At 36.8% G+C, this 24589-nt stretch overlaps 1 protein-coding gene across 25 annotated transcripts in view; it reads left to right on the top strand.

Moving 5' to 3' along the window:
- Positions 1–24589, top strand: part of REDIC1 (regulator of DNA class I crossover intermediates 1) — a 240992-nt gene that overhangs the window by 168106 nt on the left and 48297 nt on the right. For 14 of the 25 annotated variants that reach the window (XR_012373925.1, XR_012373923.1, XR_012373916.1 and 11 more), the window contains exons 11-12: positions 14731–14800; positions 21407–21489. Coding sequence is in view for 7 of the 25 variants with exons in the window: in XM_073877707.1 (XP_073733808.1) it covers positions 14731–14800; positions 21407–21489 (153 nt within the window). In the remaining 18 variants the exon portion in view is untranslated. The remainder of the gene's footprint in view (positions 1–14730; positions 14801–21406; positions 21490–24589) is intronic. The other 11 variants (XR_012373929.1, XR_012373926.1, XR_012373928.1 and 8 more) reach the window with 2 other exon arrangements.

Raw genomic sequence — 24589 nt, 5'->3', positions numbered from 1 at the left:
TCTTGTGAGGGCTAGGTGGTAGTGAAGCCCTAAGGATTATGTTTGCAGCCACAAGATGGGAGGGACTGAGTCTCTAAATCACTGGATGGAAGAAAATTACCTACTGACTGGAAAACTTATTTTAGATTATTACATGAGGAAGAAATAATTGTGTTACGCATTATATATTTTGTGATTTCTTTTTATACCTAGCATTACTCTAATTCAGAGGGAGAGATTTCCAAGAGAATATCAGTTAAGTTTTGACCTGTTGAGGTTGATTGAAGTTTTCTGAAAAATCTGTGATATACATGAAGATGTGTTGTAGCCGTTTATATATACAGAGCTTGCAGTCAGAAGAGGCTTTTTGTATTCAGTGAATAGGTGGTAATTCAATACATTTATGTATACATATGTGATTTCTAAGAGAAAATTTTAGAACAAGAGCAAAGAGTTCTGAGAAACCACAACATTTAAAGTTGAAGGACACGTAGTAGAAGAGAATCCAGAAGAAGAGACAAAATGAATTGTTAGACAGGTTTGAGGAATTCTACTAAAAGAATGGTAGAAAAGAAAAATAGATTTTCAAGGAGGAGGAATATGGTCAATAATATCAGATGCTGTCCTGTGACTCCTGGAACTTCTATTTTCCCAAAAAGAATAATATAGATATACTCTCTCAAAGGAATTGTCAGCAGTTTAGAATACTTAAAAAACAAACTCTGTTTGACTACATTTATGGCAGCTTGAATGTGGCTAGAGCAAGTCAGGAAAGAAAATAAGCACATTGGTAGAGCCTGAAGGGAATCCGGTGCTATGAGGAGTTCTTTGGGTAGATCAGCATGGAGTTTTAATTTGTGATGTATGGGCAGGGCTAAAGGTATAGTGAAAACCCTGGTTAAAATCTTAAATTCTGCAAGAGCAACCAAGGGAGGAGTCAAAATAGGAAAGGAAGAAGAGGTAGAAGCAGAAGAAAGGCAGAGTTGTGCCTGCCCAGTGGCTGCATAAAATCAGAACAGGTAGTTTCTACTAAGGCAGAATTAATGAAGAAACAAGCATACAGAAAAAACAAAATTCCATCTTGGATGGCAGATAGTAGGGAATGGAAAGAGTAGTCATGGTCCAAGATCCTTTTGTTGGATGTGGAAGGGAATATGAAAGAAAAAGGTCTTGGAAGAGTATAATTATTTTTATTAAGATTTAATTACATATAACAATTTATTACTTTCATGTGTACTACAACATAATGATTGATATATGTATAAACTGTGAAATAATCATCAGAATAGGTCTAGTTAACATCCATTACCATACCACAGTTAAAAATCTGTTTTTTCTTGTGATGAGAACTTTTAAGATCTACTCTCTTAGCAAGTTTCAAATATATAATACAGTTTTACTAATTATAGTCACCATGCTGTACATTACATCCCCAGGACTTCTTTATTTTATAACTGAAAGTATGTATTTTTTGACAGCCTTCATCCCTTTTGCCTATACCCCACCTCTGGAAACCACCAGTCTGTTCTCTGAATCTATGAGTTTGTATTTAATTTTTTTTTTTAGATTGCACATGTAAGTGAGATTATATGGTATTTGTTTTTCTTTGTCTAACATATTTCACTTAGCATTAACGCCCTCCAGGTCCGTTCATGTTGTTGCAAATGGCAGGATTTCCTTCTTTAATATAGCTGAATAATGTTCTATTGCATATGTATACCACATCTTTATACATTTTTCCATCTGTGGACACTTGGTTCATTTCCATGTCTTAGGTATTATAAATAATGGCAATGAACAAGGGAGTGAGGATAATCACTTCGAGTTACTCTCTTCATTTCCTTTGGAAAAATTACTAGGAGTGGAATTGCTGGATCATATACGGTAGTTCTGTTTTTAATTTTTGAGGATACTCTATACTGTTTTCCATATGGCTGACCAATTTACATTCCCACCAGCAGTAGACAGGGGTGTCCCTTTCTCCACATCCTTGCCAGTACTTGTTATTTCTTGTCTTTATGGTATTAGCCATTTTAACAAATGTGAGGTGCTGTCTCATTGGGGTTTTGATTTGCACTTTCCTGATGATTCATGATATTGAGCACCTTTCTGTGTACCTGTTGGCCATCTGTATGTCTTCTTTGGGTAAAAGTCTGTTCAGTTCCTCTGCCCATTGTTTAATTAGATTGTTGGTATTTTGCTTTGAGTTGTATGAGTTCTTTACATATTTTGGATATTAACCCCTTATCAGATAAATGGTTTACAAATATTTACTCCCATTCTGTAGGTTGCCTTTTCATTTTGTTGATTGTTTTCTTTGCTGTGTACAGGTTTTTTAGTTTGATGTAGTCTCACTTGTTTAGTTTTGCTTTAATTGCATTTGTTTTTGGTGTCAAATCCAAAAAAATCATTGTCAAGATCAATGTCAAGGACCTTTACCCCCTGTGTTTTCTTCTAGCAGCTTTATGGTTTTGGGTCTTATGTTCAGGTCTTTATTTCATTTTAAGTTAATTTTTGTATATAGTGTAAGATAGGGGTCCACTTTCATTCTTTTGCATGTAGTTATCCAGTTTTCCTAGCGCCATTTATTGAAGAGACTGTCTTTCCCCTATTGTGCATTTTTGGCTCCTTTGTTGTAAATTAATTGGCCATTATGTATGTATTTTCTTCTCAGCTTTCTATCATGTTGCATTGGTCAGTGCCTGTTTTTATGCCAGTACCATACTGTTTTGATTATTGTAGCTTTTTTTTTTTAAAAATATTTATTAGAGAGCACGAGCATTGGGGAGAGGTGTTTTGATTATTGTAGCTTTTTTTAAAAAAAATATTTATTAGAGAGCACGAGCAGTGGGGAGAGGCAGAGGGAGAAGCAGACTCCCTGCTGAGCAGGGAGCCAAAAAATGCTAGACCCAATCCCAGGACCCTGGGATCATGACCTGAACTGAAGGCAGACGCTTAACCGACTGAGCCACCCAGGTTCCCCAGATTACTGTAGCTTTCTTTTTAAAAAAAAAAAAAAGATTTTATTTATTTATTTGACAGAGAGAGACACAGTGAGAGAGGGAACACAAGCAGGGGGAATGGGAGAGGGAGAAGGAGGCTTTCCGCAGAGCAGGGAGCCTGATGCGGGGCTCGATCCCAGGACCCTGGGATCATGACCTGAGCTGAAGGCAGATGCTTAATGACTGAGCCACCCAGGCACCCCTAGATTACTGTAGCTTTCTAATGTTGTTTGAAATTAGAAAAGGTGATGCTTCCTGCTTTGTTCTTCTTTCTCAAGATTGCCTTGGCTATTCAGGGTTTTTTATGGTCATACAAACTTTAGGATTATTTGTTCTGTGAAAAGTATCACTGGAATTTTGATAGGGATTGTATTGGATCTGCATTGGTTAGTATGGACGTTTTAACAAGATAAACTCTTCCAATTCATGAGCACAGATTATCTTTCCATTTATTTGTGTCTTCAGTTTCTTTCATCAGTGTCTTACAGTTTTCTGTGTACAGATCTTTTACCTCTTTGGTTAAATTTATTCCTAGGTATTTTATCCTTTTTGATGCACTTGTAAATGGGATTATCTCCTTAATTTCTCTGATAGTTCATTATTAGTGTATACAAGTGCACCTGATTTTGTGTATTGATTATGTAACCTGAAACTTTACTGAATTTATTATTTCTAACAGCTTTTTGGTGGAATGTTCAGGCTATTCTGTATATAATATTATGTTATCTGCAATGAAGGTATTTTTAATTGTTCCTTTCTGTATTGGATGCTTTTTTTTTTTCTTGCCTGATTGCTCTAACTAGGACTTCCAGTATTATGTTGAATAAAAGTGGTGAGAGTAGACATCTGTGTATTGTTTCTGATTTTAGAGGAAAAACTTTCAGCATTTTACTCTTGAGTATGATGTTAGCTATAGGCTGAACATATATGGTTTTTATTCTTTCAAGGTATGTTCCCTCTATCTCTTTTGTTGCAAGTTTTAATCATTGTTGAATTTTGTCAAATGGCTTTTCTTCAGTTTTGAGATGATCATATGATTTTTATCCTTCAGTGTTGAACCATCTTTACAATCCTAGAATAAATCCCACTTGATCATGGCATATAATCCTTTTAATGTATTGTTAAATACAGTTTGCTAATATTTTCAAGGATTTTTGAATCTATGTTCATTAAGGATATTGTCCTATAATTTATTTTCTTGTAGTGTCCTTCTCTGGTTTTCATATCAGGGTGATGTTGGCTTCATAAAGTTTGTTAAGGATTGATAGTAATTCTTTTTTAAATGTTTGGTAGTTTGATAGAATTCACCAGTGAAGCCATTGGTTCTGGACTTTTGCTTGTTGGGAAGTTTTTCTTTACCAGTAACTGGTGTATTCATATTTTCAATTTCGTACTGAATCAATCTTGGTAGATTGTATGTTCTAGGAATTTCACTAATTACTTCTAGGTCATTCAGTTTATTGGTTTATTATTGTTCTTAGTAGTCTCTTGTGATCTGTTTTTCTTTTATCAGTTATAACATCTCTTTCATTTCTGATTTTAAGTCCTCTTTTTTCCCTTTTGATAGCTAACAGTTTGTCAATTTTTTTTTATATTTTCAAACAACCAGCTCTTAGTTTCATTAATCTTTTCTATTGTCTTTTTAGTTTCTGTTTCATTTATTTCCACTCTGATCTTTGTTATTTACATTTTTTTCAGCCATTGGTTGTTTAGGAGCATGTTGTTTAATTTCCATATATTTATCAATTTTCCAGTTTCCTTCTTGAAATTTTTATTTTCATAACATTATGATTTCAGTCTTCTTAAATTTATTAAGACTTGTTTTTTGGCCTAAAATACAATCTATCATGGAAAATATTCAATATGTGCTTGAGAAGAATGTATATGCTATTGTTTTTGAATGAAATGCTCTGTAAATACCTGTTTAGTACATCTGGTTTAAAGTGTCATTGAAGGCAAATGTTTCCTTATTGATTTTCTGTCTGGAGGATTTATCCATTGATGAAAGTGGGGTATTCAAGTTCCCAACTATTATTATATTGCTAGTTCTCTCTTTAGGTCTGTTCATATTTGCTTTATGTATTTAGATACTCCTATGTCACGTGCTTATATATTTTCAAATGTTGCATCCTCTTCTCGGATTCATCCCTATTTCATTAGATAATGACTTTCATTGTCTCTTTTTTTTAAATTTTATTTTATTATGTTAATCACCATATATTACATAATTAGTTTTGCTGTAGTGTTCCATGATTCATTGTTTGCATATAACACCCAGTGCTCCATGCAGAATGTGCCCTCTTTAATACCCATCACCAGGCTAACCCATCCCCCCGCCCCCTCCCCTCTAGAACCCTCAGTTTGTTTCTCAGAGTCCACAGTCTCTCATGGTTCGTCTCCCCTTCTGAATTCCCCCCCTTCACTTTTCCCTTTCTACTATCTTCCTTTTTTTTGTCTTTAACATATAATGTATTATTTGTTTCAGAGGTACAGGTCTGTGATTCATCAGTCTTACACAGTTCACAGCACTCACCATAGCATATACCCTCCCCATTGTCTTATCACCCAGCCACCCCATGCCACCCACACCCCCACCACTCCAGCAATCCTCAATTTGTTTCCTGAGATTAAGTATTCCTCATATCAGTGAGGTCATATGATACATGTCTTTCTCTGATTGACTTATTTCACTCAGCATAATACCCTCCAGTTCTATACACGTCATTGCAAATAGCAAGATTTCATTCCTTTTGATGGCTGCATAATATTCCATTGTATATATCTACCACTTCTTCTTTATCCATTCATCTGTTGATGGACATTTTGGCTCTTTCCATAGTTTGGCTATTGTGGACATTGCTGCTATAAACATCAGGGTGCACGTACCCCTTCGGATCCCTACATTTGTATCTTTGGGGTAAATATCCAGTAGTGCAATTGCTGAGTCGTATGGTAGCTCTATTTTCAACTTTTTGAGGAACCTCCATACTGTTTTCCAGAGTGGCTGCACCAACTTGCATTCCCATCAAGTGTGTAGGAGGATTCCCCTTTCTCCGTATCCCCGCCAACAACTGTCATTTCCTGACTTGTTAATTTTAGCCATTCTGACTGGTGTGAGGTGGTACCTCATTGAGGTTTTGATTTGGATTTCCTTGATGCTGAGCGATGTTGAGCACTTTTTCATGTGTCTGTAGGCCATTTGGATGTCATCTTTGGAAAAATGTCTGTTCATGTCTTCTGCCCATTTCTTGATTGGCTTTGGGTGTTGAGTTTAATAAGTTCTTTATTGATTTTGGATACTAGCCCTTTATCTGATATGTCATTGCAAATATCTTCTCCCATTCTGTTGGTTGTCTTTTGGTTTTGTGGACTGTTTCCTTTGCTGTGCAAAAGCTTTTTAACTTGATGAAGTCCCAATAGTTCATTTTTGCCCTTGCTTCCCTTGCATTTAGCGATGTTTCTAGAAGAAGTTGCTGCGGTTGAGGTCAGAGAGGTTGCTGCCTGTGTTCTCCTTTAGGATTTTGATGGACTCATGTCTCCCGTTTAGGTCTTTCAACCATTTTGAGTCTATTTTGGTGTGTGGTGTAAGGAAATGGTCCAGTTTCATTCTTCTGCATGTGCCTGTCCAATTTTCCCAACACCATTTGTTGAAGAGACTGTCTTTTTGCCATTGGACATTCTTTCCTGCTTTGTCAAAGATTAGTTGACCATAGATTTGAGGGTCCATTTCTGGGCTCTCTATTCTGTTCCATTGATCTATGTATCTTGTTTTTGTGCCAGTACCGTACTGTCTTGATGATGACAACTTTGTAATAGAGCTTGAAGTCTGGAATTGTGATGCCACCAGCTTTGCTTTTCTGTTTCAACATTCCTCTGGCTATTTGGGGTCTTTTCTGGTTCCATACAAATTTTAGGATTATTTGTTCCATTTCTGAAAAAAGTGGATGGCATTTTGATGGGGATTGCATTGAATGTGTAGATTGCTCTAGGTAGCATTGACATCTTCACAATATTTGTTCTTCCAATCCATGAGCATGGAACGTTTTTCCATTTCTTTGTGTCTTCCTCAATTTCTTTCATGAATATTTTATAGTTTTCTGAGTACAGATTCTTTGCCTCTTTGGTTAGATATATTCCTAGGTATCTTATGGTTTTGGGTGCAATAGTAAATGGGATTGACTCCTTAATTTCTCTTTCTTCTGTCTTGTTGGTGTATAGGAATGCCACTGATTTCTTTGCACTGATTTTATATCTGCCACTTTACTGAATTCCTGTATGAGTTCTAGCAGTTTTGGAGTGGAGCCTTTTGGGTTTTCTGCATAAAGTATTATTTCATCTGCAAAGAGTGAGAGTTTGACTTCTTTGCTGATTCGGATGCCTTTTATTTCTTTTTGTTGTCTGATTGCTGTGGCTAGGACTTCTCATACTATGTTGAATAGCAGTGGTGATAGTGGACATCCCTGCTGTGTTTCTGATCTTAGGGGAAAAGCTCTCAGTTTTTCCCCACTGAGAATGATATTGGCTGTGGGTTTTTCGTAGATGGCTTTTATGATATTGAGGTATGTACTCTCCATCCCTTTACTCTGAAGAGTTTTGATCAAGAAAGGATGCTGTACTTTGTCAAATGCTTTTTCTGCATCTCTTGAGAGGGTCCTGTGGTTCTTGTTCTTTCTTTTATTAATGTATTGTATCACATTGATTATTTGCGGATGTTGAACCAACCTTGCAGCCCAGGGATAAATCCCACTTGGTCGTGGTGAATATGCCTTTTAATGTACTGTGGGATCCTATTGGCTAGTATTTTCGTGAGAATTTTTGCATCCATGTTCATCAAGGACATTGGTCTGTAGTTCTCCTTTTTGATGGGGTCTTTGCTTTGGGGATCAAGGTAATGGTGGCCTCATAAAACAAGTTTGGAAGTTTTCCTTCCGTTTCTATTTTTTGGAACAGTTTCAGAAGAATAGATATTAATTCTTCTTTAAATGTTTGGTAGAATTCCCCTGGGAAGGCATCTGGCCCTGGGCTTTTGTTTGTTGGGAGATTTTTGATGACTGCTTCGATTTCCTTAGTGGTTATAGGTCTGTTCAGGTTTTCTATTTCTTCCTGGTTCAGTTGTGGTAGTTGATACATCTCTAGGAATGCATCCATTTCTTCCAGATTATCTAATTTGCTGGCATATAGTTGCTCATAATATGTTCTTATAACAGTTTGTATGTCTTTGGTGTTGGTTGTGATCTCTCTTTCATTCATGATTTTGTTGATTTGGGTCATTTCTCTTTTCTTATTGGTAAGTCTGGCCAGGGATTTATCAGTCTTGTTAATTCTTTCAAAGAACCAGCTCCTAGTTTCGTTGATCTGTTCTCCTAATAGCCTTTTTGATTTTGACTTGGTTAGATTTTAGTTCTTTTATTTCTCCAGAAAGGGTTTCTCTAATATCTTCCATGCTTTTTTCAGTCCCAGCTGGTATCTTTAAAATCTTCATTCTGAACTCTAGTTCCGACATCTTACTAATGTCCATATTGATTAGGTCCCTGGCAGTCGGGACTGCATCTAGTTCTTCTTTTTTGAGGTGATTTTTTGCATCTTGTCATTTTGTCCAGAGGAGAATAGATGAATGAGAGAACAAAATGCTAACGGTAACAACGACCCCAGAAAAATATACACTAAACAAATCAGAAGAGACCTGAAACTGGGGGAAAAGAAAGAGAAAGAAAGAAAAAAGAAAAAAAAAGAAAAAGAAAAAGGTAAAGATAAAAACAAACAAATAAAAAAAAAAACAGAATATGGTCAAATATGATCAGGCTGGTGCATAGATTAATGCCACACACTAGATTTTGGGCATATTTTGGTCTGTTAGACGAAAGTGCCTCCCAAAATTTTAAAGAAAGAAAAATAGATGTACAAAAATAAGGGTTAATATGAAGGGATGGAATATGAATGTAAAGATGAAAATTATAAAATATTTTATAACAGGAATTTATAAGAAGTTGGTTGAGGGGTGCCTGGGTGGCTCAGTCATTAAGCCTCTGCCTTCGGCTCATGTCATGGTCCCAGGGTCCTGGGATCGAGCCCCACATTGGGCTCCCTGCTCCGCGGGAAGCCTGCTTCTCCCTCTCCCTCTCCCCCTGCTTGTGTTCCCTCTCTCACTGTGTCTCTGTCAAATAAATAAATAAAATCTTAAAAAAAATGTTGGTTGAAAAAAGAAGAGGATTTAAAAAAAAATAAGGGAGAGAATGTGATCAGGCAGGAGACTAGAACAAAGCCATACACTAGAGATTTAGGGTATATTTTGGTTTGTTAGAAGAAACTGTATCCCAAAATTTTAAAGAGAGAAAAACTTATATATATATGTGTGTGTATATATATGTATATATATATACACACACACATATATATATAGACACACACACCAAAAATAAGGTTAAGTATGAAGAGATAGAATATGACTCTAAAAATGAAAAATAAAAAAGATTTTTTAAATAAGGGATTGATAAGATGTTGGTTGAAAAAGGGAAAAAGAGAAATTCAACAAGAAAAAAATAGAAAAAAGAAAGTTAAAAAAAAATTAACTTTGAAAGACTAAAGAATCATGGGAAAAAGCCATGAATTCTATGTGCAGTATTTCCCTAGCGCTGGAATTCTGCTGTTCTCATTGATAGGTAGACTTGGTCTTGGCTGGCTCTTCTTGCTGATCTTCTGGGGGAGGGGCCTGTTGCTGTGGTTTTCGGATGTCTTTGCTGGAGGCGGAATTGCCCCACCTTTGCCGGGTCCGGGCTAAGTCATCTGCTCGGGTTTGCTCTCGGGAGCTTTTGTTCCCTACAAGCTTTCTGTAGAGCTTTGGAGGATGAGAGTAAAAATGGCAGCCTCCCAATCTCTGCCCTGGAGGAACCGAAAGCTCGGGCCCCACTCCTCAGTGAGTCCCCAGAGAAAAGTCAATCACTCCCGTCTCCCCGGTCTCTGGCCGCACTCCGTGGTCACCCGGCCTGTGACCAAGCATTTCTGTCTCTCACTCACGACCCTGTTTGGAGTCTCCAAGCCCAGCAGATCCCTGCGGTGTGCTCCTGCGCCGCTCCTCCCGGGGGAGGAAGGGGAGTCTCCTTGGATCTGCCGTTTGTTGGGTCCCTGCTGGAGGAGCAGTGGCCCAACTGTGCCACGGATCACGGTTTATGGCAACCGTGAGCCAAGAGCCCACTCCTCGGCTCTGTCTTTGCAGCCGGCTTCCCTGCTCGGATACCTGGGAGCTCTGCCGCACACAGGCACCCTGGTCTGTGACCCCGAGGGTCCTGAGACCACACTGTCCCAGCGAGGGTTCCATCCCCCCGCTTAGCCACTGGAGCGACGTCCCTCAGTGAAGCCGACTTCTAAAAGTCCGATTTTGTGCTCCACTGCTCTGTCATTTGTTGGTAGCAGCCGACAGAGGCCCTCTTCCCCTGCTGTCTGTCTTCCCCAATATTGCCTCGGATTCACTTCTCTGTACTCCTGCCTTCCAGAAAGCGGTTGCTTTTTTGTTCAGAGAGTTGCTGCTATTCTTTTCTTCGATCTCCTGTTGAGTTCATAGATGTTCAGAATGGTTTGATCCCTATCTAGCTGAATTACTGGGACCAGACAAAATTTAGTTCTCCTACTCCTCTGCCATCTTGCTCCTCCTCCCCCTGGTCGTACGTATTTATTAACAAATTATTGTAATTGTTGTTTTTACTACTTTTGTCTTTAACCTTCATACTAGCCTTGTGAGTGATTAACCCACCCCCTTTACATTATTCTGAATTTTAGTATATATTTTCCTTTACCAGCAAGTTTGTACTTTCATGTTTTCTTGTTACTAATTGATACCTTTTATTTCAGCTTCAAGAAATCCCTTTAACATTTCTTGTAAAGCCAAGTCTAGTGATGAATTCTTTTAGCTTTTTGCTTATCTGGAAAGCTCTTTATCTCTCCTATTCAGAAGGACGGCTTTGCTGGGTAGAATATTTTTGGTTGGTAGTTTTTCCTTTCAGCACTTTGAATATGTCATGCCACTTTCTTTTGGCCTGCAAAGTTTCTGTTGAAAAATCTGATAAGTTTTGTGGGGTTTACCTGTATATTACAAGGTATTTTTCTTTTGTTGCTTTTAAAAATTTTCTTCTTGTAATTTAATTACAAAACATCATTTAATTATGTGTCTTGGTGTTGTTTCTTTGGGTTCAGCTTATTTGGAGGTTTCTTTGGTTTCAGCTTATTTGGAACTGTATTTCCTTTCCCAGGTTAGGGAAGTTTTTGGCCATAATTTCAAGTACATTTTCTGTCCCCGTCTCCTTTTCCTTCTGGGGCTTCTATAATATAAATACTGGTTTATTTGATATTGTCCCGTAAGTGCCTTATGCTATTTTCACTTTCTTTAATTTCTTTTTGTTGTTGCTCCTCTGATTTGACAAATTCCACTGCCCTTTCTTTGAGTTCCTGATCCTTTCTTTGGCTTCATCAAGTTTTCTGTTAATGCTTTTATTAATATTTTTCAGTTAAGTTACTATATTCTTTAGCTCTGTGATTTCTGTTTGGTATTTTCTTTTATTTTCTGTTTCTTTGTTGAAATTCTCACTTTGTTCTTGCATTGTTCTCCTGATCTCAGTGAGAGCATCTTTATGACTGTTATTTTGAACTCTTACTGGGAAAATCACTTATCTTCATTTCACTGAGGTCTTTTTCTGAGGCTTTATCTTGTTCTTTTGTTTGTAACATATTGTTCGGTGTCTTCATTTGCTTTGATTCTGTGTTTGTTTCTACGTGTTAGATAAAACAGACACCTCTCTTAGTCCTGAAGGTGGGGCCTTCAGTAGGAAATAAAACCTATGTTTCAACCCTGCCCTATCTCTTGGTTGCATCTCAAACCTTTGTGATTTTCCAAGTAGCCTACTTTATTTTTAGTAGTTCCCAGTAGTTGAGGGTATGCCAAAACCTGCCAGTGTCCCAATGGGAAGGATCTCAGTCAGTACTCAGATTCAGTTTCACTGGAAGCCGCACCCTCAGGTGGGAGCTTTAAAAGTATGCAAATGTACTTCTTTCATGGCCAGACTTTGAGATAGGCATCTGTCTGTACCCTCTGCACTAAGCGCTGGTGGGATAGCCAGTTAAGAAGCATTTCTTTGGGGGTGCCTGGATGGCTCAGTTGAGCCACTGCCTCAGTTGAAGCGACTGCCTTCAGCTCAGGTCATGATCCTGGAGTCCCTGGATCGAGTCCCACATCGGGCTCCCTGCTCAGCGGGGGGTCTGCTTCTCCCTCTGACCCTCTTCCTTCTCAGTTGAGCCAACTGCCACTCAGTTGAAGCGACTGCCTTCAGCTCAGGTCATGATCCTGGAGTCCCTGGATCGAGTCCCACATCGGGCTCCCTGCTCAGCGGGGGGGTCTGCTTCTCCCTCTGACCCTCTTCCTTCTCGCGCTCTCTGTCTCTCATTCTCTCTCTCAAATAAATAAATAAATTCTTAAAAAAAAAAAAAAAAGAAGCATTTCTTTGTTTGCTGTCATCCCGTTGAATCTGTGAACCTAAGCCCTGCTGGCCTTCAGAACCAGGCTATCAAGGAGGTGTCCTCTGAGTAGCAACCACAAAAGCTGGGATGCTGGGTGTTTGTATAAGCTCCTTTCTTAGAGACACCAGCAATCTGGGGTAAGGCAAAAGGAAGATGAAGGTGGTACCTGCTGGCCTCCACAGAATCTGGAGAGGATTTCAGGTGCCTCCTCGATATGTGTTTAATTAAAAGCTTGCTCCTCTGGCCACAGGTATGAAGATAAGCTAATATAGGCCTCTTTCACAGAAGAAATGGGTGTTTCAGTCAGCTGCCTCATCACTGTTCCCATGGTGGGTAGCTGATTAAGAACTCTTTTTCTGTTTGTTACAGTCCTGTGGGACCTGCATACATAAAGCCCATTGGCTATCGGAGCTGATGATCAAGGGACATCCCATGGGTGGTAGCTGCAAAAACTGGGATTCTAGATGTGTGCATCAGGAGTGTTTTCAGGCAGTACTCATGACCTGGAACAAAGCAGAAGGAGAGTGTGAGGATGGTGCCTGCTAGGCTCTACAGTCTTTGGAGAGTATTTCAGTAGGCCTCTAGATGTATGTTAAATTAGAAGCCTGTCACATAAAATATATAGTATCAGAGCAAAATGCAGTAGAAAACTCATTCAGAAAACAGAAGAAGAGGAAATACAGAGTTACTGATCCATACCAATTATGTTTGGTATTTTCTTTTACCAATACCAATACCAATTATGAAATCCAGCGTGGCAGGGATTGTGAAGGCTTGTTCTCCTGGGATATGGGAGAAATTCTTTGAATAACTTAGTTTCTTCTCTTTGGGATGATCTTTTCTGTCATTTATCCTCTATAAACAGATCTGATGTAGGTATTGGTTTATGTGCTTGCCTTGGGGTCTGTATAACTGTCTCAACTTTGTGTTGTGGTGCAAGTTTGGGACTGGAGCGTTTTAAGAGTTGAATATAATACTTTTTAAATGATTGAATAATGAGGTTAGAGAAGAGGCTCTGCTCCGTAAAGTTATTCAGGACCCCAAGCTGATGGGGGCTTTGCTGTCTTTAACTGGTGGTTTCCACACTTATAGTGTATGTTCATATCAGATAGCAGAAGGGAAACAGAAGTAGAGGATTGTGGAGAAAATTTTTATGGGCCAGGAGTAGTAGTGGTGTACACCACTTTTGCCCATGACCAGAACTTAAATCACATGTCCAAACCAACTCCAAGGGAGGCTAGGAAATGTAGTCTAGCTGTATGCGTAAGAGGAAAGGGAAATAGTTTGGTGAACAGCTAGACAGTTTCTCCTTTATCCTACCTGTCTTTATTAAAACACTCTGTCTTACCAAAAGAAAATATATATTTTTTCTAAGTCCATGATACATTTGCAAGTATAATTCATGTAGTAAGCCATAAAGAAAGATTGACATTTGTCTAAGGAGAAATTCATAGTCACAGTCTCTAATAATTCACTGAGTTGGAAATCAACAACAACAAAAGATGTTTAACCTCCTTACCTTCTTGGAAATTAAACACTCTGGGTTTTAAAAAGAAAAAGAGAAAAAAAATGGAAAATGAAAATTAGAAATTTCATAGAAATTGATGAAAATGAAAACCAGTGGTTTGTTTTACAGAAAATTTATATTTTGTGGGCTTTTATTATTTAAAAAACCTGAAAATATATAAACTGATATCTAACTTAAGATATCCAATTTGACAGAATATATCTCCAGATTGCTTTCATATTTCTGTCTCTTTGAACTTCATTTACTATGATTACCTCAAGCCTTTCCTTTCCATCAGTTTTCTTAGCAGGTGTCTATTCTGCTGCCTGCTGCTTCAAAACATATTTAAATTTTGTTATTGTTCATCACTGGCAAATTTTTCTTTGTAGTTTTAAGATCTTTGTTGAATTAAAGTGGCTCAGTTGGTTGGGTGACTGCCTTTGGCTCAGGTCATGATCCTGGAGTCCCAGGATCGAGTCCCGCATCGGGCTCCCTGCTCGGCGGGGAGTCTGCTTCTCCCTCTGACCTTCCCCCCCTCTCATGTACTCTCTCTCTCTCATTCTCTCTCTCAAATAAATAAATATCTTAAAAAAAATTCTTTAAGACTTAAAAAAAAAGAATTAAAGTAATATAAGGGTAAAGTACTGTAAAATGAATTGGTGAGATTAAAAGGGAGATATGAGTGGGTATTAACTGTTTATACTTGGGAATTGTTAAAAAGTTTTGTTTTTCTTCTAGATTCTGATGGAAGAAGGAGGAACCTGTTCTTTAAAAGACAGACCATCATCTGCTAAGAAAATCTGTCAGTGTATCTATAATGAATTTTATTCTTTAAAAAAAAAAAAGCAACCTAACATTTAAATGAAAATCAGTTAAATTTTGTGGAGTTTTTTTTTTCCAGATTTTTTGCCAGCAAATATTTCATAATTTTAGAATATACTAGCAATGCAACTGACTCTTTAAAACTGCTCTATTATACATGAGTATATATACTGTATATATATAGTTTGGTGAATAATGAAACTGATACCCTGATACATTAAGAAATAATGTATACTCAGTAAGTTTGAAGCTCTTCTCAATTGCATTTCCTATCCTGCCCCCTAGAGGTAACTATTATCCTGAATTCATTTTTTGTGATATCCCACATAGTCTTTTCCATTGCTTGGTTTTGAACTTTCTGCAAATTGAGGCAAATTCTACATATTTTTCTGCAATTGTCTTTTTCTTTGTTGTTCACCCAATAATATATTTTGGGGTTTGTTTACTTTGATAGTTGTGATTCTAGTACATTTCATTATTTGTTTACTACTTTAAGCCTTCTATTTTGTGAATGTAGCATCGCATCTTATTTTTACATTCTCTGGCAGTGATTATTTAGGTTGTTTGGATATTTTGATATGATAAACAGTGCTGCTTTGGCAATTCTTGATACTTCTGCTGGCACACGTGTAAAAATTTCCTCTATGATATAGTTCTAGGAGCAGAATTGACTAGTTCATATGATATGAACATTTTTACCTCTTCCAGGTAACTGCAAAATTATTTTCCAAAATAGTTGTGCCATTTTAAACTTTCACTAGCAAGAGGTAGGAGTCTTAGTTGTTACATAGTCTAACTCCAGTTCAGCTTTTTATCATGATGTTGGCAATCTGAAATCTCACTGTAATTTTAATTTATATTTCCCTAATTATTAATTAAGTTGATTGAACATCCATGTTTCATCTGTGAAATGCCTTTCATATCTGTTGCCCTTGTTTCTTTTAAAAAGTTTGGCTTTTCTTATGGGATGTGTCTTTTATATATCTATATGTGTATATTCTATATATCTTTTATAGATCCTAGATATTAATTGCTTTAGGCCCGTGTGTAGCAAATACTTCATATTCGAGTGATCTTTTTATCCTATGCTGCCTTTTTATGGACAAAAGTTTCTGACTGTTTTTACATAGTCTGTGATGGAATGATTCTTCAGGATATCTAGTCCAGTAGGATACCTAAAAATTTTTATAGTTTTTTTTCTTTTAGAATTAGTTTAATATTTTGATATGTAACACATTGGTTTGGTTTCTGTCCCTATCTTTGCTGCTCTGTTTCCTTCTGCATCATATAAGTAGCTGTTTTTTGGTTTATCATTCCAGTTTTTTTCCCCCAAAATAAAGCCTAAAAATACATTTAGTGCACATATACATATGAATCTTAGTCCTTGCCTTTCTCACTGCAAATGTAATAATACTGGATATTTTATTTAATATAGGATATTTTATTAAATTAATTAAACAGATTAACAAAACATCCTATAGTGTTTACCATGTTAGTGTTAGACATTCTGTCATCCTTTTTTTATGACATGTAGTAATCCATTATGTGGATGGATTATAGTTTATTCAGTCAATGCCCTGTTGATGGACATTTGGGTTGTTTCCAGTATTCTGTTCTTACAAATAATGTTGCAGTGAACCACACTAAGCATATGTTGCTTACTTGTGGAAGTAGGGTAATTTCTAGGAGTGGGATTGCTGAGTCAAAGGGGAGATACGTTGGTTTTTTTAACTTATTTTTTTAAGTAGGCTCTGTGCTCAGTGTAAAGCCCAACAAGGGGCCTGAATGCATGGTCCTGAAATCAAGACCTGAGCTGAAATTAAGAGGCAGATGCCCAACAGACTGAGCCACTCAGGCACCCAATACACTGTGGCTTTTTGGTAGATATTGCCAAATTCCATCATACCATTTGGCAATCCTACCAGAAATACTCCTTTTATGCCACAGACTCACCAACAGGAGTTGTGGTCTAGCTTAGAAATTTTTTTGTGAATCTTATAATGATAGATAGACATTTGAGTTTTTACTTCTCTTTCTATGAGTGAAATTGAGAATCTTTTAAAAATGTTTGGTGGCTGTATTTGCATTTCTTTTTCTGTGAGCTCTCCATTCATGTCTTTGAGGGTTTGGTTTTTTTTTTAAAGATTTTTTTATTGATTTGAGGCAGGGAAGGGCAGAGAAAGAGAGAGAGAGAAACCCAAGCAGACTCTGCACAGAGCACAGAGCTCAATGTGGATCTCAATTCACACGACCCTGAGATCACAACCCAAGCCAAAATCAAGGATCAGACACTCAACCAACTGTGCCACCCAGGTGCCCCATGTCTTTGAGTTTTGGGCATTTTTTCTTATATAAGAAGAGCTCTTTATATATTAAAGAGATTTAGGCCTTTGTGATATATCACAAATATTTTCTTCTAGTTTATTATTGGATTTTATGTTGTTTTTACTTTGCTTATGGTGTTTCCTGCTTTTGCAAAAGGCTTAACATTTTTTTATGTAGTTAATTTTATCAATTTCTTCCTTTAATACTTTTGGATTTAATTAGAGAGACTCCACACTCCCAGATTATAAATGAATTCACTTATATTTTCTTCTAATATTAGCATGATTTTATATTTTTACATTTAGGTCTTTAATCCATTTGGAGTTTATCCTGAATTAAGGTGTGAGATATTTATCTCTTCAGGTTTTTAAAATGCATCTTTTCTCTAAGTACTTGTGATACCACCTTTTTTATATAGTAATTTTCTATATATACTGGGGTCTGTTTGGGGACTTTCTATACTTTTAATTGCTCTTTCCTAATCTTCATGTTCCAATACCATACTATTTTTATTATGATGACTTTATAGTATGTTTAATTTCTAGAAGAGTTACACCTCCCTTTACGCTTTTAAAAAAAGGTTTTTCTGGCTATTTTTTTAAATTATTTTTTCATATAAACTTTAAAATCAACTTGTTTAACTCCAGAGAAATGTTTTAATTTTTATTAGGAAAATGTTAAATGTATATATTAACGAAGTGTGAATTGTCAACCTAATGATGTTAGCCTGTCTAAGAACAGGGGATGTTCTTTAGTTGATTCAGTCTAATTTTGTATTTTTAATATTTGTTTAAATGACGTTTAGGCACTTTAAAGTTTTTATTTATTCAATTTTTTTTTTTAAAGATTTGTATTTATTTAATTGACACAGAGAGAGAGACAGCGAGAGAGGGAACACAAGCAGGGGGAGTGTGAGAGGGAGAAGCAGGCTTCCTGCGGAGCAGGGAGCCCGATGCAGGGCCCGACCCCAGGACCCCGGGATCATGACCTGAGCTGAAGGCAGACACCCAACGATTGAGCCACCCAGGCGCCCCACTTTAAAGTTTTTAAGTAGATTACTGCATGTGTCTTGTTAGATTTATCTGTAGGTACTTTTGTTGTTTTGTTGCTGCTTTAGTGTGGATATGTATCTCATGTTTTTATATTAAGTAAGATTCTGGATTTTGAGCTTAGGCACATGTCTGTTGATTATTTTATTGAGAATTTTTTAAGGAAATGATTTTGGGGGAAATAAGTAATTTGGGGAAGAGTAATTCTTGGCATCTCTAAAAATGATTATTAATTTTTCTTCATAGATTTTTTTTATTGTGGCAAAAAACCACATAAAATAAAATTCACCTTCCAGCAATTTTCACACCTCGGCTCCCCTTCCCCCACAACCCCTGCAACCACCATTTAACTTTCTGTTCCTATGAGTTTGAATATTTTAGATATATAAGTGGAATTATGCAATATTTGTTTTTTTGTGACTGGCTTATTTCACTTAGCTTAACATCCTCAAGGTTCATTCATGTAATAGTATATGGCAGGATTTCCTTCTCTTTTAGTGCTGAATAATATTCCATTGTATGTATATACCACATTTTCTGTATTCATTCGTATGGAGACATCTAGGTTGCTTCCACCTTTTGGCTATTGTGAATAGTAACTGTAATGAACATGAGTGTACAAATATCTCTTCAGGGTCCTGTTTTCAATTCTTCTGGATATATACCCAGAAATGGGATTGCTGGATCATATGTTACCTCTGGTTTTAACTTTCTGAGGAACGTTTATACTGTTTTCCATAGCAGCTACATCATTTTACGTTCCCACTTACAGTGCACAAGGATTTCAATTTCTCTGCATCCTTGCCAACACTTAACTATTTTCTGGGTTTTTAAATTTTTATAGGTTGGCCATTCTGATGGGTGTGAGGTGTGATACCTCATGGTGGTATGGATCTTTTAAAATGGTGAATTTTACTAATGGATTTTGTGATATGGACCATCCTAGCATTTTTATAATACATCCTACCAATTTATGATGTATTATAATTTTGTTTGCTATTCTATTTTACTATATCCTATTTTAATTTAAAATTTGAAATTTTAGTGTTTATATAAGATTTTTACATTGATAATGTGAGATTTGTCTTTAGAATGTGTGTAGGTATGTGTGTTTGCAGTCTTTCTCATGTTTTGGTATTAATGTTATATACCAGATTCACAAAGAATTTTGAAGCTGTATACTTGTCAAAATTGAGGCTATTTGAAAGATTTCTTGAAATTTGCATCCTTTGCCTCTTCATCCCAATTTCACTGCTTTATTGTAGATCCTCATCACTTCATGATGAGTTTATTGAGTTAATTCTCTAACTGACCTGCTTTTATCCAGTCTCACCCTTCTTTAATCTATCCTCAATTAGATGCCTTGGTAAATAACCTAAAATGCAAATCCCTTTAATATTAGACTGTATCCTTATACTTTCTTTTTCTTCTTCTCTGTATGCTATTTTTCATCTTGTCTCTCTGGACAATGTTTATTCATCTTTAAAAACCTATTATTTATACTGTGCCTTTTTCTTCTTTTTTTTTTAAAGATTTTTTTCATTTATTTATGTATTAGAGCATGAGTGGAGGGAGGAGCAGAGGGAGAGGGACAAGCAGACTCCATGTTGAGCACAGAGCCCAATGTGGGGCTCGATCCCATGACCCTGAGATCAGGACCTGAGCTGAAATCAAGAGTTGGATGCCTAACCAACTGAGCCACCCAGACACCCCTATGCTGTGCTTTTTTTGTAGCTCGTCCCAACTCTCTCTTTGAGCTTACCACACTTAGTTCTCTATTACTTTTGTACCTTCTGTGACTACTGTTGTTGCAACTAATTTTGTGACTTTTTCTTTTAAACAGTCTTAGTATGTCTTTCTCCATTAAAAAATTCTGAACACTTTGAGCACTGTAGGCATGTCATGTTTCCGTACTATTACAGTGCCTTACATAAAGTAATTACTCAGTAAGTGTTGAACTGAATTGACATTTTGATCTGCATGTCTTTTCTTACATTGCTATAGGTATGATATTCTTTCAACAGACATTTGTCTTCTATTCTAATGACTCTGGGTTTACTATACCTATGAAGCGAATGAACCTTAACTAGGGGGAATGCTCTTAGATTATGGTGTTAGTAAAATCCTACCATTTACTTTTCTGTACTCTGCTTTCTACTATCAGGGAGAACCTGATCTACAGGTATATAAATTTCCTTCTAGAATGATGAACTAAGGGTATCTGAGTTCAGCTAAGTTCTCCCTATCTCTCAGCTGACTGATGGTTAGTTCTGTTTCAGAGAACATTAGTCCTGATCTGAGGCATGTATAGATAGTACTTACAGTTTTTTGCATACAGGAGGGCATGTGATTTGATATGAGTTGCCGCTCCACATTCCGTTACCTTGCACTTTTCTTGATAGCAAACCCATTTTCACAAACAAGGAGAGGAGTGGTTGAAGCTACTGTCAATCTGTAGTATTTTTGCATTGTAGGGAGTCATAACCTACTTCTCAGGTACATCTTTAAACTTTACTTGCAGTCATTTAAGAGAACACATTAAGCAGATAATGGAAGAATATCATACTGGGTGCTTCGAATTGATTTTTTTCATACAATTTTGATTGTACAATGAATCTTCATTTACTGGATTAGCAAATATCTGGTCCCTTGGGACTTAATAAACTTGGCTTATTCTTCCTTCTTACAGTTGACACTTTGTTCATAAAAAATGGTTCATCTATTGGAAAAAAAATCAATCCAGTTTTCTTTGTTTTTCTTCCCTTATGTTATATACTCTTATTTTACTTACAGATACAAATGTTTTGAATGTAGAATAAACCCATAATACCTGTCAGAAATGCAAGCTGCCAAGTATGCAAGATTTTAACTAGTTTTTGAATACTTTAAAGTGCCCTATAGAGGGGTGCCTGGGTGGCTCAGTCGTTAAGTGTCTGCCTTCTCAGGTCATGATCCCAGGGTCCTGGGATCGAGCCCTGCATCGGGCTCCCTGCTCAGCAGAAGGCCTGCTTCTCCTTTTCCCATTCCCCCTGCTTGTGTTCCCTCTCTCACTGTGTCTCTCTCTGTCAAATAAATAAATAAAATCTTTAAAAAAATAATAAAGTGCTCTGTAGAATGTCAGCTAAATTTATTTTACCAGCAAATATATTCTGCCTGTGTATATATTTTATAGAGCATTAACAAATACAATTCTTCATCAATTAAACCTTTATTTTCAGATCTTGATTCTTCACAGAGTAGTCAGTCTACCAGTTACTCTCCAAGGCCAACAGATAGTTGCTTCAGTTCTAGTTCAGAGATGGTAAGTTACTTTTCTCTTTGCTTATTAATTTATGCTCTGCTAATTTGGAATTACTTTATTTGTCATAGTTTTACTTTACACTCTGAAAAAAGTTGTCAGTAAGTGGTGAAAATAAATGTAAAGAAAATATTTTAAAATATTTAAAGTGTAAGAAACTTATAAACAGAAATGTAAAATTGAAATGTAAATGAGTATCATTTACATTTATAAAAACGATGTGTTCATTGTTATTTACAAAAGCCAGCCTTATTGAGATATGTATGTGTATATGATAAAGTTGTATTTCTTTTAAAATGCTTTTTAAAAGTTCCTACTTACAATAATTGAAAACCTAAAATAACTAAGAATATATAGAAAAAGTCTGAAGACTTATATGAAGAAAACTATAAAATGTTGAGTAATGTAATCTGAATAATTGGAGTGACGTTTATGTCCTGAGTAGGAGTGCTGCATTTCTCATAAATCACGTTTCTTTTTTAAAAAATTTTATTTTATTATGTTATGTTAGTCACCAACAATACATCATTTGTTTTTGATGTAGTGTTCCACGATTCATTGTTTTCATATAATACCCAGTGCTCCATGCAGCACATGCCTTCCTTAATACCCATCACTGGGCTAACCCATCCCCCCAACCCCCTCCCCTCTAAAACTCTCAGTTTGTTTCTCAGAGTCCATAGTCTCTCATGGTTCATCTTTCCCTCCTATTCCCCCCCTTCATTTTTCCCTTCCTTCTCCTAATGTCCTCCATGCTATTCTTTATTCACTTATTCGCAAATAAGTGAAACCATATGATAATTGCCTTTCTCTGCTTGACTTATTTCACTTAGCATAATCTCAGTCCCATCCATGTTGATGTGAAAGTTAGGTATTCATCCCTTCTGATGGCTGAGTAATATTCCATTGTATATATGGACCACATCTTCCTTATCCATTCATCTGTTGAAGAGTATCTCGGTTCTTTCCACAGTTTGGCTTATTGCGGACATTGCTGCTATGAACATTGGGGTGCATATGGCCCTTCTTTTCACGACATCTGTGTCTTTGGGGTATATACCCAGTAGTGCAATTGCTGGGTCATAGGGTAGCTCTATTTTTAATTTTTTGAGGCACCTCCACACTGTTTTCCAAAGAGGCTGTACCAACTTGCGTTCCCACCAGCAGTGTAAAAGGGTTCCCCTTTCTTCACAACCTCTGCAACATTTGTTGTTTCTTCCCTTGTTAATTTTTGCCATTTTAACTGGTGTAAGGTGGTATCTCATTGTGCTTTTGATTTGAATTTCCTTGATGGCTAATAATGATGAACATTTTTTCATGTGTCTGTTAACCATTTGTATGTCTTCTTTGGAGAGGTGTCTGTTCATGTCTTCTGCCCATTTTTTGACTGGATTATTTGTTTTTTGGGTGTTGAGTTTGAGAATTTCTTTATAGACCTTGGATACCAGCCCTTTATCTGTAGTGTCATTTGCAGATATCTTTTCCCATTCTGTGGGTTGCCTCTTTGTTTTATTGACTGTTTTCTTTGCTGTGCAGAAGCTTTTTATCTTGATGAAGTCCCAGAAGTTCATTTTTGCTTTTGTTTCACTAACCTTTGGAGATATATCTTGAAAGAAGTTGCTGTGGCCAACATCAAAGAGGTTAGTGCCTATGTTCTCTAGGATTTTGATGGATTCCTGTCTCACATTGAGGTCTTTCATCCATTTTGAGTTTATCTTTGTGTATGGTGTTAGAAAATGGTCAAGTTTCATTCTTCTGTATATAGCTGTTCAATTTTCCCAGCACCATTTATTGAAGAAACTGTCTTTTTTCCATTGCATATTTTTTCCTGCTTTGTTGAAGATTATTTGACCATAGTGTTGAGGGTCCATATCTGGGTTCTCTATTCTGTTCCATTGGTCTGTATGTCTGTTTTTGTGCCAGTACCGTGCTGTCTTGGTGATCACTCCTTGAAGGGTGATCAAGCTTGCAGTCGGGCAACGTGATGTCCCCAGCTTTGTTTTTCTTTTTCAATATTTCCTTGGCGATTTGGGGTCTTTTCTGATTCCATACAAATTTTAGGATTGTTTGTTCCAGCACTTTGAAAAATGTCATTGGAATTTTGATCAGGATGGCATTGAAGGTATAGATTGCTCTGGGTAGCATAGACATCTTAACAATGTTTATTCTTCTGATCCATGAGCATGGAATGTTTTTCCATCTTTTTGTGTCTTCTTCAGTTTCTTTCATAAGTATTCTGTAGTTCCTAGAGTAGGGCTCCTTTACCGCTTTGGTTAGGTTTATTCTGAGGTATCTTACAGTTTTTGGTGCTATTGTAAATGGAATCGTTTCTCTAATTTCTCTTTCTGCAGTTGCATTGTTAGTGTATAAGAAAACAGATTTCTGTGCATTGTTTTATATCCTGCTACATTACTGAATTGCTGTATGAGTTCTAGTAATTTGGGGTTGGAGTTTTTTGGATTTCTCATATAAAGTATCATGTCATCTGTGGAGAGAGTTTGACTTCTTCTTTGCCAATTTGAGTACCTTTTTGAATTTCTTTTTGTTGTCTGATTGCTGTTGCTAGAACTTCTAGTACTATGTTGAACGATAGTGGTGAGAGTGGGCATCCTTGTCGTGTTCCTGATCTTAAGGGAAAGGCTCTTAGATTTTCCCCATTGAGGGTGATATTCACTGTGGGTTTTTCATAGATGGATTTTATGAACTTGAGGAACGTTCCCTCTATCCCTATACCCTGAAGAGTTTTAATCAGGAAAGGATGTTGTATTTTGTCAAATGCTTTTTCTGCATCAATTGAGAGGACCATATGGTTCTTCTCCCAGCTCTTATTAATGTGTTCTATCACATTGATTGATTTGCGAATGTTGAACCATCCTTGCATCCCGGGGATAAATCCCACTTGGTCGTGGTGGATGACCCTTTTAATGTATTGTTCAATCCTATTAGCTAGGATTTTGTTGAGAATTTTAGAATCCATATTCATCAGGGATATCGGTCTGAAATTCTCCTTTTTGATGGGGTCTTTGCCTGGTTTGGGGATTAAGGTAATGCTGGCCTCACAGAATGAGTCTGGAAGCTTTCCTTCTGTTTCTGTTTTTTGAAA

Source organism: Callorhinus ursinus, unplaced genomic scaffold, assembly GCF_003265705.2.
Source record: "Callorhinus ursinus isolate GAN/ISIS: 27379988/994484 unplaced genomic scaffold, GSC_fseal_2.0 scaffold27, whole genome shotgun sequence".
Taxonomy (NCBI): domain Eukaryota; kingdom Metazoa; phylum Chordata; class Mammalia; order Carnivora; family Otariidae; genus Callorhinus; species Callorhinus ursinus.
The sequence above is the reverse complement of the archived record's forward strand: the minus strand, read 5'-3'. Positions and strand labels throughout refer to the sequence as shown.